General features: G+C 47.1%; 1 protein-coding gene, 1 long non-coding RNA gene and 1 other non-coding gene across 5 annotated transcripts in view; 1 reads left to right on the top strand and 2 right to left on the bottom strand.

The window, feature by feature from the left end:
- LOC122647156 overlaps nt 1-17,500 on the bottom strand; it is a 63,371-nt gene that overhangs the window by 34,486 nt on the left and 11,385 nt on the right. Inside the window, exons 2-3 of the long non-coding RNA XR_006330812.1 lie at nt 7,519-7,523; nt 2,636-2,640 (exon numbers count right to left, since the gene is read on the bottom strand). This is a non-coding gene — a long non-coding RNA (uncharacterized LOC122647156). The remainder of the gene's footprint in view (nt 1-2,635; nt 2,641-7,518; nt 7,524-17,500) is intronic.
- On the bottom strand, nt 1,113-1,199 carry TRNAS-UGA. The gene has a single exon. It is a non-coding gene; the product is annotated as a tRNA-Ser (tRNA).
- Nucleotides 8,047-17,500, top strand: part of LOC122647144 (cytochrome c oxidase subunit 3-like) — a 99,680-nt gene continuing 90,226 nt past the window's right edge. The window contains exons 1-3 of one of the 3 annotated variants that reach the window (XM_043840632.1): nt 8,047-9,624; nt 9,863-9,940; nt 10,251-12,902. In XM_043840632.1, the coding sequence (XP_043696567.1) occupies nt 8,917-9,624; nt 9,863-9,940; nt 10,251-11,033 (1,569 nt within the window). In that variant the 5' untranslated portion in view covers nt 8,047-8,916 and the 3' untranslated portion in view covers nt 11,034-12,902. The other 2 variants (XR_006330807.1, XR_006330808.1) reach the window with 2 other exon arrangements.

Genomic DNA, 17,500 nt, shown 5'->3' with positions numbered 1-17,500 from the left:
CCATCACCAATCACATTCCACATCCCACTTCCTCCCTCTGGTCGCCTCGGGTAGGCAGTCATTCCAGCTTCAGAGGCAGGTGAGCCGGGTCAGGAAGGAACAAGCAACGGCCTTAGACAACCAAGCAAGTCCTTCCGCGAAGAAGAAAGTCCTGAGCGCTAGCTGATCGTAGACCAAAGAAGCAACGGCTGAGCCCCTATTTGAGCGCTAGCTGATCGTAGACCAAAGAAGCAACGGTGGTCGTAGATCAGCTTTACTCCGCCCAAGTGCGCTAACGCGCGCGCTGTAGTTTTTCAGCTGGGTGAGCCAATAGCGAATAACCTTTTCTCGGAACAAGGGCGACCTTCACTCCCATCCTGCCAAGCTGAGGCAATGCATGGCATTGTATCTAACCACACCGTGGCAAATCGATACAAGTAGCCTAAACAGCGAGCATCCGACATCTCCGGCCGAACGGTTAGGCAAGACTACGGCGCCTGGGTCAAAATCCCGTATACCAAACAAGACGTCGAGAGTGTCACTTAACCATTCCCCTCCTGCTGCCAAAGTGATAGCGGCTGTAGCATCCACCGGTAATGTGTGGAAGAGGGTAAGCTTTCTATGTGGATAGGACGTATCAACACCTTTTGCATCTTTTAAAGGATTCATAGTTGTGTTGGGTCCTGAGGGTCCGAAGGAGAAGATCAAAACCTAAATGTGCCAGGGGTTGATCATCGAAGCCAGGGCAATAACGATGAAGGAATTTGAGCGCTGATGTAGCTAACAGCCACCTTCATAGTCGATTCATTAGGGTCGTCACCTTCTACCCGGAAATATCCACCGTTTTCTTTGTCTGTTAAGCCTCACAGCTATGGGACTTCCTAAAGAAAACTGCAATCGCAGTTTATCAACCACTCACAAGACCACCGAGATCTTCGACTTAGCTCCCAAAGGTAATCCACCCGGCCCTTCTTACGAGGGGGCGGAAGATAACGAAAGGGAGACTAAGTCCTAACTAAATCATAACACAAGAACCTCCACCGTCTACCCATTCCATCTATCATATCAGTCGAGTCGATCCGATTCGATTCGTTCTTATCTATAGATAACGCAAGAGAGAACTTATGACCTCGCGGATGGAGAGGGATTCGAACCCCCGGTATTCCTATCAATACTTCGGTTTTCAAGACCGACTCTTTCAACCGCTCAGACATCCATCCCTTCGCGCTTCGCCCGCCCTATCTATCCGCGCGCTGGCAGGTAGGGGCAACTCTATGTGATTCGCTACGCTTGCTTGCGCCTATCGGCTGACTCTATTGCCTGCCGGTTAGCGACACTTTTCCGGTAGTACGAATCGCTACGCTTCGCTTGTTTCTATATGATAATATGCACCTTGGTTGCTGCGCTCCCTGCGGGTAATAGCAAGAGAGTGAAGAACGAATGATCCTCCAAACAAAAAGAGTGATTGAGTCCGACTCAAGCGAGTGAGTGAAAGGCGTGGCAAGAGAGCGAGTTCGACTCGCGAACGATCAGCAAGTGAAGGACCGATCCTTTTGCGCCAGTACTGTTGCGAGACTGGTACTTGGCGGTTCACGAGCAACATATAGACTAAGGTTGCCCATTACTCCCTCGCTCCTTTTTGAAGGCCCACCGCTCTCCTTCCTCTCCCGGTGGTCGAGCTGATCTACGACCACCCTCCAAAAGAACACTGAACGCCCAGCTTCGCAGAGCAGCTCTCTCCCCAGCCCACAGCATAGTGTTGAATCTGGATCTACTGTGTGTTCTGACTCTATTGGATCAAGTCATAACCTAAGCCTTCTACTAGTAGACTACTATGGAGAGACTAAGCTCTATTTCAGAGATTGGACTCTCTTACTGTGATTAGTCTGGGCTGTTCCCGAGCCAGGTTCCCTGGATCCATTCTGACCTAAATGGATGAATGAAGAAGGGGGCGGGCAGATACGACGGCCACACACACCTCTTTTTAGCCGACTAAAGCCGGATCCACTACACGGCTAGGATCAGAGAAAGATTGAGAAAGCAACCTAAACCTACTCTACTTTGATTCAAAAGGCGAACAGCCCCCTATTCGTCGATCAATGAATGGATCAAAGAAGGAGGCTCTATCTATGTCATCGTATATAAGGGAAGAAGCCCGCCCCTGATCGAAGAATGAAGAAGCGCGCCCGGGTAGACTGAAAGAGCTCTTGCTCCGCGTATACGTCCCGCTCCGTCTTGGGGGTCATAGAAACATACGGACCGACCGGAGATGAGGTAATGAAATTCCATCCCTGGGAAGAACTCCAAGCTGTAACGGATCAGTCTACCGCTGGCGCCCCTGACCCTGAAATCCACCAAACTATTCTTATCTTACGCCTCGATTTGCTGGTTTCTCTAGTGGGCTGGGCGAGCGAGAAGGAGTTTATCCTCATCCGTTTGATTCATTTCCAACTCGAAGAAAGCCTCGGAGAAAACAAAAAGTCAACTAAGCCCTCACTTATTTCGTTTCGGGGATGAAGAAGAGAATCACCCTCACCCCGCCCGCTACAAGCAACTCGAATCAACACGAAAACTCTTTGTTTTGGCATTCATTCCCCTTGCTTTGTGTCAATTCCCTGCCAAGCGCCCCTCTTGCACTCAGGGGCGTAGCCGTGACATTCTCTACCGCCCGCATGCGAGGACCCAGGAACGTCGTTCTGGTTAGGTGTTCGTTTTTGGGTTCCATGGTTCACGACATACTTGGTCTAGTTCGTGGGAGCGGCTTTCGCACCTTCCCCACTCCTTGTCTCTTCCTTCTCCTTGGCTTAACATAACAGCCAAGCAAGATATTGTTACACCTTGCCTTGCCTCTATGGGGGGCTCGCTCAGTGATTCTCCCGCCCAAGACACTTCGATCCTGCAAACGTAGGCTTTCAAGCAGCAAACGGAGGCGGAGTGATCGTAGACCACCCTCCGCCTCCGTTTGCTGGTGCAGAATTTATCAAACCAGGCACGAGGAGCCTGTTTGAGACCATAGAGAGCCTTCCGAAGCCGGCAAAAGAAGAGTCTGGGGGAGCCTGGGGGAAGCTGCATAAAGACCTCCTGATGTAAATCGCCGTGAAGAAATGCGTTCTTGACGTCTAACTGGGATGAGAGTTGGGCCACTGTTTGACTGCAGCAACAGCAATGTTGGTACGAACAGTGGTAGTGGTCATCTTTGCAACCGATGCAAAGGTCTCATCGTAGTCCACTCCGTACTCTTGCGCATAACCCGTTGCAACAAGACGAGCCAACTAACGTAACTGACTCCTGAGAAAACCAACCCCCTTTTGCTACAAGCCGTTTGTACCTCTCTATAAAAAAAGCATCAGAGCCCCCTTGTTTGTAAACCCAACGAAATCCTATAGCCTGCTTGCCCGGTGGTAGAGTAACCAAGTCAAACTTCGTTTGCCTTTTCTAAAGCTTTAAGCTTTTCCTGCCTGCCAACAAGGTTGACTGGCGGCCTCTTGATAAGACGTAGGCTCAGAATATGAATGTTGTTAAGAGAGGCTAAAAACATACGATGAGAAGTAGAAAAGAAGACATCATATGAAACAAGGCGGCTATAAGGAGATCGAGAAATACGAGATTGGTATGAAACAAACTTCTCAATGGGATACCTGCCTAAACGCCCTTATGCGAGCTGAACGGCGTACTGTAGAAGGATCTGTAACAGGCTCTGACGGCTCTGGTGAAGAGGATGGGGGCAACTCTGAAGACGTGACTGAGGCACAGCTGTCGTAACTGAAGTATCTTCAACCTGAGGAGCGCAGCAACCACGGTGGAAATAGTTGCCGAGGTCTCGAAGATGTCCTGGAATTAAAGTGCCTTTGGCGCCAAGAAACGAACATCTCTAGACATGTAGTCTAGCCACAGGATCAAAACACAACTATCCTTTTTCTTTTTTACCAATTTTTTAAATACACGGAACAGAACGAGAAGATAGTTTGTCTCTTTCTGAAGAGGGAAGAAGAACATAGCATTTACAACAAAAAAGTAGATAGTGATAGGAGAAAAGCCAATAAGCTGGGGACACCTAAATGGGAAGAGGGTTGTTGCCTGTGGATGATATATACGGCAGTAAGAACTGCATCAGCCCAGTAGTGTTTAGGAACACTCATGTCTAGTAACAGAGTACGCATCGTTTCACAGATATGTCTGTGTTTACGTTCTGCTATACCTTTTTTTGGGGGTATGAGGACATGATCGTTGATGCAAGATCCCATGCTGTCGTAAGAAGACCTGAAAGTTATATGAAATTCTCCCCCGGAATCTGTGCTAAGAACTTTAAGGGATGCATCAAATTGATTTGGCGAGAAAATCCTTGAAGCAAGAGAACACTTCTTCTTTCAAGTAAATAAATCCAAGTACAACGAGAGAAATCATCAATAAACGAAACGTCACATAATAAGAGTAGCCACATCTAGAGCCAACAGGCGCAGGACCCCAAACATCAGAATGAACAAGCATAAATGGAAAAGAACTAGCATCCATTTTCTTATGATTTTTTGGAAATGAGACAAAAGAATGTTAGGCTAAATGACAATAATCAAATGAGAAACTGTGACCTATTCTATTACTTTGAGAATGCAGACGAAGAGCATAAGGATGACCAAAACGTTGTTTGTGCCACAAGCTGATTGTCTTTAGCTGCTAATTCTTCTTTTGACGGTAAGAGAGCAAAAGCCTGATGAGAACGCCGCCCAAAATCAAAGTAGAAGAGTGGCCCGCTCCTTTGACCTTTGCCAATCAGATTCCCAAAACAAGCAAGAGGATGAAACAACACACAATTTGATCCATAAGTTGACCGAGCCTAAAAAAAAAAAAAAGATTTTTGAGAATCAAAGATCGAGAAGAAGAAAGAGGTAAGGTAACTGATCCAATATGAGTAATGCGAAGAGGAGTATTATCAGAAGTATGAAAAAATGGGTTACCTTTTAATTCTTCGATCGAATCAAGAGCTGCTTTTGAACCAGTAGCTTGAGGCAGCAGTATCCAGGGTAAAATGAAGCCCACGGAGCGGTAGAGGCACCTGAATTGTTGGCAGCAGCAAGCAGGTTTTGAAGAGCAGATATCACACTAGCCGGAATGGAGGGGGCCCGTCAGGGCCGCTGGAGACATCAGATGTTGCAGATGGTTGGGTTGTGGCTGCATTCGCTCGCTGGCGTTGAAAGCACTGCTCAATGTTGTGCCCTTTGCGTTTGCAATGCAAAAGTGACAAACTTTTTCTTTGAGCTCCAATTAGATTCCGGTTGTACGAGATACAAAAGCTGTATTCTCAGAGACAGATGGAGCAAGTTTAGAGGCAGACTGCTGACGCGTTTCCTCTTGCATGACCATAGCCAAAGCCTCATCAACAGAGGGAAGATCTTAGGTTGGATGGAGGAGCGAACATGATGAAAATCCGCTCGAAGGCCCATAAGAAGAAAGCCGTTTCTGCCTGTTCAAGGACGACAGCCGTTTCACCAGAATGCTGAGGAGTCATGAGTGCCATCTCATCCCAAATGGCGCGCAGCCCCACGGAGCGGTAAAAATCATGCACTGATAGATCATGCTGACGAATCTCATGGAAATCTTGTTCAAGTTGGAACAGCCGGGCTTCTTCTGGCTATAAAGACGCTGAAAATGGTCCCTGTTTGGCTTTAGTTCTGGAATACAATCCCGAGTATAATCTTGGTTCAATAGAACCAATAATCCAAGAGAGAACAAGACAAAATAAAACTACTTGTTCCAGGTAGCCAGCTTCGTAGCATATTCGGGATCACTTTTGCTTGGGGCAACAATAGACCCATCTATGTAACCCGACCTCCAATGTTTTTCTGCATAGCGAATGCCCAAGAGGCTTCTTCCCATTGAGTTTGGGAGAGACTACCTGAGTGAGCTGCAGAGGATTGATCGGCCATGGAAAAAACCAGAGAAATGCAGAACGCCAAAAGAAGAATATCCCAACTCGAAGATGATAGCAATCAAGGAAAGGCCACGATCTCTGTCGATGCAATGCCGATCTCTACCGATGCCCTAGGGCGAGACCCACGATCAAAAGAATCCCACACAGGGATGAGATGCACGAAGCCCTAAAATAAAAGGGAACCTCAGAAATGGAAAGTCGGGAAGGAGAACGGGAAAACGACACGGTTCCCGATTTCTGGAAGATCCGGCGAGTCACCATCCAACAAGAGAATCCCGAGGCGGGTCCGAAACAGGGATGTGGATCATCATAGAAGTCAGGAAGAAGACAAGCGGATGCGAAATCACCGGAGGACCAATGATCGCTGCGCCACTACGACCTTCACATAGCCGACTAATGCGTCGTTCCAACTCCAAGAAGTTGTTTCGAAGTGAACATTCGTTTCGGATCCTTTGATTTGTTAGTTCCAGTTTGTTATTCTCTCCCCCTCCATAGTTGCCACCGGGGAAACTTTGTAATAGCATTAGAAAACAACCCATTGAGAGAGAGTCAATTGAAAGACGAAGCATGTACAAGCAATAGCAATATAAAGACGATCAACATTTCTCTCGTTACCATGTCAGCCTGACTTCTTTCTACGGCTAGCTTCCCTGACCCACCACCCGACCTTGACCCGGCTTCTGGCCTCACCACTCTTTAATCAAGGAGAGGCGAGACTTCGCAAACTGGGACTACTTCTAGTTGGTACTACAACGCACAAGCGGTAAGAGAAACCTAAAGGTTTCCTTTATTGCGACGTACTCTATAGGCAACTCGTCCCCCTACACTTGACCTTTTCCTTGCTCTGGCACTGTAACTGGCACTGATTGACCAGCTTCATCGCCTTCTCATTCCCATAGCTTCTCGGATGACGACTGCTGACTTTGTCTTCATTTCATTCTTTGACTGCTATGAGCTTGAGGCAGAGTCGGCTGAAGGTAGAAGGAGAAGAAGAGATTTTACAATGCCCTAAAGAAACCAATGCCCTTCCGATCGCACAAAAAAATATAATTGCGGAGAAATCCCTGTGAAATTCATCTGATGGAGTTTTCTTCTAGCTTTTCTTTCCATTGAATAGGAATCGCCCGGTCAACGGTGATAGCTGCTCGCCTCCTTGGATGAAGACAAAGATTGATTGCTAGCTCTAGTTAGGCAGTAAGCTAAAAGGTAGGCTCCCCCTCTTGGTAAGAAGGGCCGATCACGGGCAACTAGCGGGCTCTCTCTTAAGGTGAAAAGCTCTTTTCAAGCAGTGACAGAGAAGTGGGAGACAGAGCTTGAGGAAGAGGTAGGCGGAAATCAAAAAGGTAGTCTATCCATTCTGGCGTTCTAGGCTTAAAGCTCATTACTAATGAACCTCCCGTCCTTTCTTTTTGTTTTCATTTTATTCTTTCTCTTTCCAGAGGGACGAGTGGGCGAATCATGTAGTTCTTAAGCTTTCCTTTGCTCCTTACCGTAGTTGGAAGAAGTATGAAATATCCCTAAAGTTGAGAAAGAGTAGTTGGTGGAATAGGCCTTTCTCTTCCTCTTCGACAGTAGAATCAAACTCTTCGTTTGGGATCTACTAGTTCTTTGACTGGATCTGCTTCCGTCTGAGCCTGTTCTCTCGCTGGAAACTTTTTCGATGAAGGGAAACGACCTACAAGGCCAATTACAAGCGATTGTTGCAACGTTTTTGTACTCGACTGGTATCATACATCAAAAGAGGGATAGGCTTCCGGGAAAGAAAGAGTTCTTTCGGGTTTTGAGACCTTTAAACTACTCTTTTCTTTGCCAACCTATTTCATACCGTACTCGTCGTACTTCCTCTTCTGCAATCAGAATGGTAAGCTTAAGCTAAAATAGTGTGTATTTTCAATCGTAACCAGCCCTTACCGCGATCAGCCTTTACCGGCTAGACTGAGGAGAGGAGGAAAAGGGAGGAACAGAAGACTGGCACTTTTAGGCTTGTGGTATAGTCTCCCTTTTTGGGATTGAGGGGTGTCTAAGGAAGAGATTCTCTGTTTGTTGATAAGAGAAGCAAGCCTTGTTGAAATAGGGCCTAGTAGAGGTGAAAGGTTTCATACAGCTTCCGAGAGAAAGCTTGAATGATAGATTGCCAACCATTTACCAGCGTAAGCAGTAGTTCCTCCAGCTTCAGGTCTGCAAGTGCCGCTTCCCACTATGTATGGTAGTCCTTTGCTTGGTCGCTTGACTCGGTCTTTTAGCTAGGAATCCTTTCGTCTAGCCCCCTCGTCCCGAACAGCTGAGTGAAGGATTTATCCATTAGGCCTGCCTGCCGATCATGCCTTTACCTTTGAAGCCCTTAGGTATGCCTTTTCCCCCTTGTACCTTTCCCAACTCCTATTATATATATAGATGCTTCAATCTTAATGATCTTGTTTCGCCTCCCTTTCGTCGTTATGACTCCAATCCGTGTCCGGTCGGTGTAGTGAAAGAGAACAAGGAGCTTCGTCTTTAGTCTAGGAGCATACCTAGGAAATCGAGATTGGGTTGGTGTTCAGTGTACTGTACTGCCTCGTTCATACGGGGTGTTCCATGATATGAAAATCGACCACCCGTGCGGAATGAGGGTGAATATTCCATTATGATCGACTTCCTGCCGTCCTTCGTGACGGCAGCAAAGGCTGGAACAGCATCGTTCTGTCCTATCAGAACTTCAGCAACGAGAAGGACGTAGCGAAAGCTACCAAAAAATGTTGAGAGATTGGTTTATGGATTCGCTTTCTTAGTCAATTAGTAAAGCCCTTGAAAATATCCAATTTGTGAATTATGGAATATTTAATTCATCTTATAAATGCGTTGTTTTTGTCTATAAAGACCTCCATCTCCCTGGAGGTGTTATCTATCTGTTTGCAAGAGGGGCTAACCCCATTTCCTGACCTAATTCAATTCATCACCAATCAGGTGATGGAGGATATCATGGTAGCAAGCTACCCCGGGTCCTCCTATTTCTATAGAGGAACGTGTGAACGATGCCGCCGATATCTTGGCGGATCTTCGCACGAACTCCTCCCATAGTTCCTTATACAAGGAAGTACGTAGAAGAATTCAGTAATATTACTGAATGGGAGGCGGCTAAAGCCACTTCTCTTCTTTCTCCCATGCTTTCCGTTGGTCAACAACCAACCACAGCTCTCTATAGTTCTTCACTACTCGTACAGGAAGGAGTCTCTTTCTGTCTGGAGGGAATCATTTTTTCTCAATCAAGAATGCCTCAACTGGATAAATTCACTTATTTCACACAATTCTTCTGGTCATGCCTTTTCCTTTTTACTTTCTATATTCCCATATGCAATGATGGAGATGGAGTACTTGGGATCAGCAGAATTCTAAAACTACGGAACCAACTGGTTTCACACCGGGGGAACAACATCCGGAGCAACGACCCCAACAGTTTGGAAGATATCTTGAGAAAAGGTTTTAGCACCGGTGTATCCTATATGTACTCAAGTTTATTCGAAGTATCCCAATGGTGTAACGCCGTCGACTTATTGGAAAAAAGGAGTCAAATCACTTTGATCTCTTGTTTCGGAGAAATAAGTGGCTCACGAGGAATGGAAAGAAACATATTATATTTGATCTCGAAGTCCTCATATAGCACTTCTTCCAATCCTGGATGGGGGATCACTTGTAGGAATGACATAATGCTAATCCATGTTCCACACGGCCAAGGAAGCATCGTTTTTTAATCTCATTATGACTTGGTCGTTCGGAAGAGATTCTTTCTCGATCAGAATAGTGGAATGGAAGGCACTACAAGAAAGATATACTCCTTTTCAAATCGCCCCGCGAAGACGGACGTTCAGAAAGGTTCTCGAGATTCTCAATCGTCCAGGCGTGCGGGAAGGGAGCGAGACCAAGCCGAGCCAGACGGAGAGTAAGCCCTTCCCACGTGTCAAGTTGAATAAATGAATGCAGCCTCAACCAGAGAGATCAACCTGCGCCTTTGATTTTAGGCCGCCGGCGGCGCAGAACGAACTAATCCGCGACCGGCAAGTTTTCCGAAACCGAACTGAATTGAATTGTTACTTAAAAAAAAATGCTTGCCAAAGAAAGAAGGTCCATTTTCCCACGTAGTTCGTCGGTCAAACCAACGATTCTATTCTCAAAGTAATAGAGAGAGTCTTTCTTTTTCTAGTTACACTTCTATCAATGCAATGAAAGAACCATCCCTTCCTATTTGTTTGTCCTGTCAGATAGAAAGAAAATGTGACCCCAAAGAGCCCTTCTTTACCACTTTAGGGGGTGGGGGTGAAGGGGGGGTTTACATACAACCGAGGCAAAGTGGTTTATGATTGAATCTCAGAGGCATTCTTATCATTTGGTAGATCCAAGTCCATGGCCTATTTCGGGTTCACTCGGAGCTTTGGCAACCACCGTAGGAGGTGTGATGTACATGCACCCATTTCAAGGGGGTGCAACACTTCTCAGTTTGGGCCTCATATTTATCCTATATACCATGTTCGTATGGTGGCGCGATGTTCTACGTGAATCCACGTTGGAAGGACATCATACCAAAGTCGTACAATTAGGACCTCGATATGGTTCTATTCCGTTCATCGTATCGGAGGTTATGTTCCTTTTTGCTCTTTTTCGGGCTTCTTCTCATTCTTCTTTGGCACCTACGGTAGAGATCGGAGGTATTTGGCCCCCAAAAGGGATTTGGGTTTTAGATCCTCGGGAAATCCCTTTTCTTAATACCCCTATTCCCCCTTCATCCGGAGCTGCCGTAACTTGGGCTCATCATGCTATACTCGCGGGGAAGGAAAAACGAGCAGTTTACGCTTTAGTAGCTACCGTTTCACTGGCTCTAGTATCCACTGGCTTTCAAGGAATGGAATATTACCAAGCACCCTCCACTATTTCGGATAGTATTTATGGTTCTACCTTTTTCTTAGCAACTGGCTTTCATGGTTTTCATGTGATTATAGGTACTCTTTTCTCGATCATATGTGGTATTCGCCAATATCTTGGTCATCTGACCAAGGAGCATCACGTTGGCTTTGAAGCAGCTGCATGGTACTGGCATTTTGTAGACGTGGTTCGGTTATTCCCATTTGTCTCTATCTATTGGTGGGGAGGTATATGAGAGAACGAATCAGTGGATTGAGGAATGAAAGCTCGAAGACAAAGAGAACCGGGCTTTTCCAAAGAATTACTGCAGCTTTCCCACTCCCTTTGATTATCATATACAAAAAAGTCTCTTCCACTTCCCTACCAAATCTCTCTGTATTCTGGCACATAAATGAAGGGATCGAAGAGATTATGGCAGATCATGTTCACCAAGAAATGACCCGAAATTGGATCTTGGTCTATTTGAGATTGTTCCTTTTAATCGTAATCAAAGATGTTTTCTTGTCTCTCGTTTCTTTTCCGAACAAATCGAAGAACCTAATGGATCGAACTCATCCTTGGCTGCTACGAAACATATCGGCCTTGCGTTGCGGAAGGAACGTTCTGTTCTGAGTTGGAGGCTGAGACTGAGAGCAAGCAACCTCGTTTTGCCCTTTCCTTCACGGCACGGCCCTGCTCGCCAGGAGGCAACGGAAGTTCATGGCCGGAGGCACAGATCGGTCCGAAGCGAGCAGCAAGCTGAAAACGTAAGCAGCGTAGAAAACCCCTAACCTAGCGAAGCGAAGAAACTTACTAAGCGAAGAAAACAAGCAACGGCCTTACTCAACCAAGCAACGGATGAGCCCAATGGAGAGTAAGCTGATCGTAGAGCACCGTTGCGCGGGAGCGCATCCAAGAAGAAAGTCCTTCCGCTAGCGCGAAGAACCAAGCAACGGCTAGCTGATCGTAGAGCACTCTCTCCCGGTGGTCGAGCTGATCGTAGAGCACTCTCTCCCGGTGGTCGAGCTGCCTCCGTGTGCCCTTTATTAGTAAGGGGCAAGCACTTGGGCGGAGTAAAGCTGATCGTAGAGCACCGTTGCGCTAACGCGCGCGCTGTAGTTTTTCAGCTAGCCTCCGGGCTTGAAAGCCTACGTTTGCTGGCTTAACAGCAGCGAGCTCCGCTTTCAGAAGCGAGCCAGAGTAGCGCGCTAGCCTATCACATCTTGAAGCTCCGCGCTCTAGAGCGTTTTTAAAGGCGGCTATGCTACTAGCGCGCTAGCCTTTTTCCGCAGGCTGCTAGTTGTAGCGCGCGTACTCTTCTTCTGTTCTACGAATCTACAGATCTCAAAATCGAAGAACGAGCTAGGGTGACGAAAAGATAGAAGCGTTATGACTCGATGACTAAGCGTGATGATTAGAGACTCCATGGATTCTTAAAAATTGTTGCCATACTTTTTAGGAATTAAAAAAAGGGTTGGGCTAGCACTTAGACAGTGCGAGCTCGGCCAAGAGCTGTTGAATACTTTATTATTCAATCATTTGAGAACCGAATGAGCAGTAGATGAGTTTATAACAGAACAAAGAAGCCTAACCTTCTGTTCAGCCAAGAGAGGAATCAATAATAGGTGGTTTCATTAGAAGCCAGGGCGCGGAGCCCGCTACGCTCAGTCAAGGAACGAGGAAAAGCAAAATGGAATGAATGGTTGAAGTGACTGATGAGTGAGAGCGCTACGAAGAGCAAGTGCTTTCTCAACACTGATAATACGATGCCCCAGGAAAAAACGACGGCCGAGCGCGTAGAGCAACAAGTTATTGCGGGCAGGAGTTTCAAATCCATGAACTTCGTACAGAGCATCTCGGAGGAAGATGAGCAATTGGAGCGGAAAAACAAAGATTTTGTCCATTTACCACCGAAAAACAATAATACCTTTGTGACCGTGACGGATGCTAGGGGGAATAAAAAAACTGGGGCTTCCGCAGGTTGTTTGGAGGAAATCAAAGGGGGGTCTCGTCTTTCTCGGTATGCTGCTGAAGCAACTGCAGAACATGTCGGGCGATCCGCCAGAAATCTGGGGATGAAGTCGGTTGTAATGAAAGTGAAAGGATCTACTTTTTTCAGGAAAAAGAAAGCAGTGATCTTGAGCTGGAGAGAAGGTTATACCTTTGCTGAGTGTAAGCGAAGTGAAGGAGTAGGAGATCAATCTAAAATTATGTACATCCACGATGTGACCCAACTTCCACATAATGGATGCCGACTCCCCAGGAAACGTCGTGTTCAAATAGTTCCAAGAAGTTCTCCATTTTCACTTGACAACAATTCCGGAAAAAATCTGACTCGGAGGGAGTACGCGCGCTAGCGGCGGGGTTCGATAAAGTGTTGGCGCGCTAGCGCGCTAGCCTTTTGAAGCAGCTAGCAGATTCTGAAGAAATGAGCTTCAGGCTGTGTAGTCTGATGCAGCTGGATGAAGCCCTTACGTAATAGGGCGGATGGGAGGCTGGAAAGAAACCAGAGGTATGACGGGGATAATCTTTTCAGTTATAGACTAGGTCCTGTTATGCCAAACAAACTGGCCTGTGGTGACTGCTCGATGGAGCCGTTGCCCCAGCCTGCGCAAGAAACTTTGAGTTCTGTAGGCCAGTCGTCAGGTCAGTAGTTGGGGGTTGTGTCAGTGAGGGGCTGCAAGCAAGTAGAGTCCGATAGTTAAGGGAAGAGTGAAGAGGCAAGTAGCGCGTTAGGAGTCTATAGAAACGAAAAAAGCCCAGCTCTACCATAGATTAGGCTCGTAGTCAGACGAGCTGAGCTGCAAGAAGTCTACTCGTCGTTGAGTCTTTCCGTCTGCGAGAATAGCCACCCACTTCGATTATCCAGACGAGGATTCGGTGCCGTCCTAAAACGCTTTGTTTTCATCTTGACAGATCCATCGGTCGTCGTTCGAATCGGGAGAGGATGTGGTGGTAACCCCCCTTCGTCTAGAGCCGGGCGTCCAGCCGTGTAGGAAGACTCACCCTAGCCACTATAGCGACCCCACCCCCAACTGACGCTGAGAAGCACCCTCCATCCACTTCCCCTTTTCCGTGTGCCCAAAAGCCCGCCCGCCCGGTTTATGAGCCCCTTTCCGATTCCCTCACCCAATCTCATGAGAAGCAAGCCCAGCAGGCCTTGCCAACACCTGTCCCCAGACAGCCAGCCCTCACCAGGCTGGCATTGCTAAATGCTCCGCCACGAAGCAAGCTCTCCCGAATACGACAGATGCGGAAGTGGCTAAAGAAGTCGGAGGAAGCGAAGAAGCGAAGAAAAGCCTTACCCCTATATAAAAGCGCGCGCCAGAACAAGGCGAGCCAAAGGCTCGCTTTCGCCCAATTATTAGTAAGGCGGTGGTCGTAGATCACCAGAACAACAAAGACAAGGCTTCTGTGCCCAATTATTAGTAAGCTGATCGTAGAGCACCGTTGCGCGTTAGTGATCGTAGACCAACCTTTTCTTGCTGCTGATCGTAGACCACTCTCTCCCGGTGGTCGAGTGACGGGATGGATGTGGAGCCCCTGTTGAGTTTTGGTTTTCTTGCTGGGGCGCGCGTTAGCCCTTAAAAGGTTTAGAGTTGGGGCAAAGCAACCTGACGCGTTGCGGCCCTATCGGGCGCCTTCACTTGCTCCTCCGCTTGCTTGAAATGAAGGTGCCGAATTCGTACTGGGCAGAAGCTGCATTCGCAGCTGCTGCATATCTTCTCAATCGCACCCCTACTCCTGTGACAAAGAATGTCTCTCCACTTCAGAGGTTGACTAATCGGGTTCCATCATATGATCATTTACGAGTCTTTGGATGCCGATGTTTTGTTCTTCTTCCGTCCGTCAGCCGTGACAAGCTTTCACCAAAGGCGGTTATGTGTATTTTCCTTTGATACCCATCTGGGCAAAAAGGGTATAGCTGTTATGATCCCTCTTCTCGCAAGATGTATGTGTCGAGGCACGTTACTTTCTTTGAGGACCAGGCCTATTTTCAGGGGGAGTCTGGTCCCTCTTTGACGCCAGCCATCATGGAAACTCCGCTCCCTTCCCTTTTTTGGGGTATAAACTATATTTAGGATTAATTGATACCGTCGTACCCCTGTCTCTCTTCTTCCTCCAGTGATGAGTTAAGTGGGGAGCCTGGACCCACGGAGGAGCTTTTTCATCTGGTCCCACTGAGGATTAAAAAAACCTTCTAGCCGACCTGCCACTCCGGTTTACACTAGGCGCTAAAAAAGTGCAAGGCATCTGAGATGGATCAGGCTGGCCAACCTACTACCTCTACATCATCTTCCTTGTCTCCAGATCCTATCTCTCCTGAGGCCCTATGGAGTAAGTGGGGGTCTTCTCGCATTAAAAATCCTATTGAAGGAGAGGTTTGGAACCCTCTAAAATCCCAAAGATCGTGCCTTTCTTGCCAGTGTTCATGCGGAACCTAAAACCTTTTCGGAAGTCGTGGGCCAGCCCTGCTGGCAACAAGCAATGACTGAGGAACTTTAAGCCTAAGATAAAAATGGCACTTGGGATCTAGTTCCGCTTCCCGCAAGCCATTGGAAGCAAGTGGGTGTTCAAAGTGAAATAAAGGGCCGATGGCTCAGTTGAAAGATACAAAGCTCGTCTTGTTGCCAAAGGTTTTGCTCAAGAATTTTGCATTGACTATGAAGAGACCTTTAGTCCTGTTGCTAAGTACACCACAGTTCGACTTCTACTTGCCATTGCGGCTATCAATGACCATTATATCAACGTGAAGAATGCATTCCTTCACGGAGACTTGCATTGCAGGAAGAGGTTTATATGCAGTTACCTCCTTCCCTCTTCAAGCAAATCCAACAACGTATGCAAGCTACAGAAGGCCGGACTAAAGCAAGCGCCACGAGCTTGGTTTGAAAAATGGAGTAGTGCTGTTGAGAAAACGGGATGTTGGCAAGGCGGAAAGTGACGCCTTCGAAGCGGAGGCCCTTGCCGGAACCAACCCTTCCAGTGATAGTGTAGCTACCGTAGACTTCAGGCAGTGTAGTGGTGTGGATGGATACCGAAGCCAAGCTGTATACGAAGCCGATACGAAGCGAGGAGGGGGACGGGACGTACTATGAAAGCCATACATACGGATCAGGGTACGAGAGAGTTAATACAAGCCTGCTCGAGGCCTCAACGCGGGGCCGGGCCTAGAGGTTTTTTTTTCCCTCCTACAGCTCCTTCTATCGAGGGCGTTTAGCGCCTTCTGTATAGTGACTACACGGCTAACCAGCCCTTTGGAAAGACCGAAGGGACTCTCACAAGAGAACTGTTACTACTTGAACTTCTGATCCATTACGTTCTAGTGAATGGATCGGTTCCCCCCTCGCTTCGCTCTCCCCCCTCGGGGGGTTGATAGTGCTGGTCTCTATGAGAGCCTCTCCTCCTATCCTAGTTGTGGTGGTTCAAAGAGGAACAACAATCCAATGGCAAAGCTACCCCTGTTGACAATGAAGGGACGTCTATGAAATATGTTCCTACTCCTTTTCTTGTCTCAGCTACTATTCACTTTTGCCGTAGGACGACTAGCAAGGTTTATTACTTGCTATCGACTAGTAGTAAGAGTGAGTGGCAAAACAGCCATTGGAATCTATGCCCCTTACTCTTACACCGGAAGGAGAGGAGGTTAGTTAATCAATGAAAGACTCGCCCGGAAGATAAAATATCTTTATAAAAATAAATATATATATATATATTTATTTTTTTGTTAAAGATATTTACTCATTCCTCCTTTAGACTCCTTTTTTAGGTCGTTGAGAATCCGAGAAAGAGCGGCGGGGCTATTCCTTTTGTGTTCTTCTAACTCCTTCTCTATGATTTAAGACATTATAAATAAAGGAGACGGTTTTTGATCCTATTCTCCGTTATACTGATCTAGGAGGATTCTTTCTATTTCCTCCAATATAAAAAATGCAGGCCGGGTGTTGCTGCTGGCCCGAATGGATCCTCTGTTGTATTTGTTCGAGAAGCCGGCTGTTTCTAGGATTCATGATGGCAGTGAATACTGTCCGAGTTTGAACTTATGTCACTCAGAAATCCATCAAGGGACAGGCCATCGCCGATCACTTGGCCACGCACCCCGTCCCGGCCTACGAACCGTTGAAGACAGACTTCCCCGATGAAGACCTCTTGTTTGTCACTGCGGAAGAGCCAAATAACTGGCAGATGAACTTCGACGGAGCCTTTAATGACTCCGGAAATGGTATAGGGAAAATGATGATGTCCCGTCTGACTATTGATCAGCAGACTCCATTTTGAATGTACGAATAACATTGCGGAGTACGAAGCCTGTATAGCCGGGCTCAAGCTTGCCATTGACATGTCCATTAAGCGAAGCGCCTCGATGTGAGGGGAGATTCCAAGCTAGTCATAAGTCAGACTAATGGAAACTGGAAAACAAGAGACGAGAAATTGATCCCATATCAAGAAATGCTCGAGGTTTTTCTTTATCAATTTGATGAGATATCGTTCTCCCATGTCCCAAGAGACAAGAATCGCTTCGTGGACGCTCTGGCTACTCTCGCGTCCATGACCGAAATGCCAGAGAGAGCCACCATAAAACCCTTTTTTATTGGACAGTTTGATATGCCCGCGCATCAAGGCTTCGCGAAAAGGGAAAAGTCTGAAGGGGTTGGAAGGATCAACATCGCAGAATGAACCCGAAGAAGCGAAGAAAACCACTAAACAAACGAAGAAAGAAGC

The sequence above is a fragment of the Telopea speciosissima genome, unplaced genomic scaffold (genome assembly GCF_018873765.1).
Source record: "Telopea speciosissima isolate NSW1024214 ecotype Mountain lineage unplaced genomic scaffold, Tspe_v1 Tspe_v1.0012, whole genome shotgun sequence".
Lineage (NCBI taxonomy): Eukaryota > Viridiplantae > Streptophyta > Magnoliopsida > Proteales > Proteaceae > Telopea > Telopea speciosissima.
Note: the sequence above shows the minus strand (reverse complement) of the source record. Positions and strands in the feature narration are given on the sequence as shown.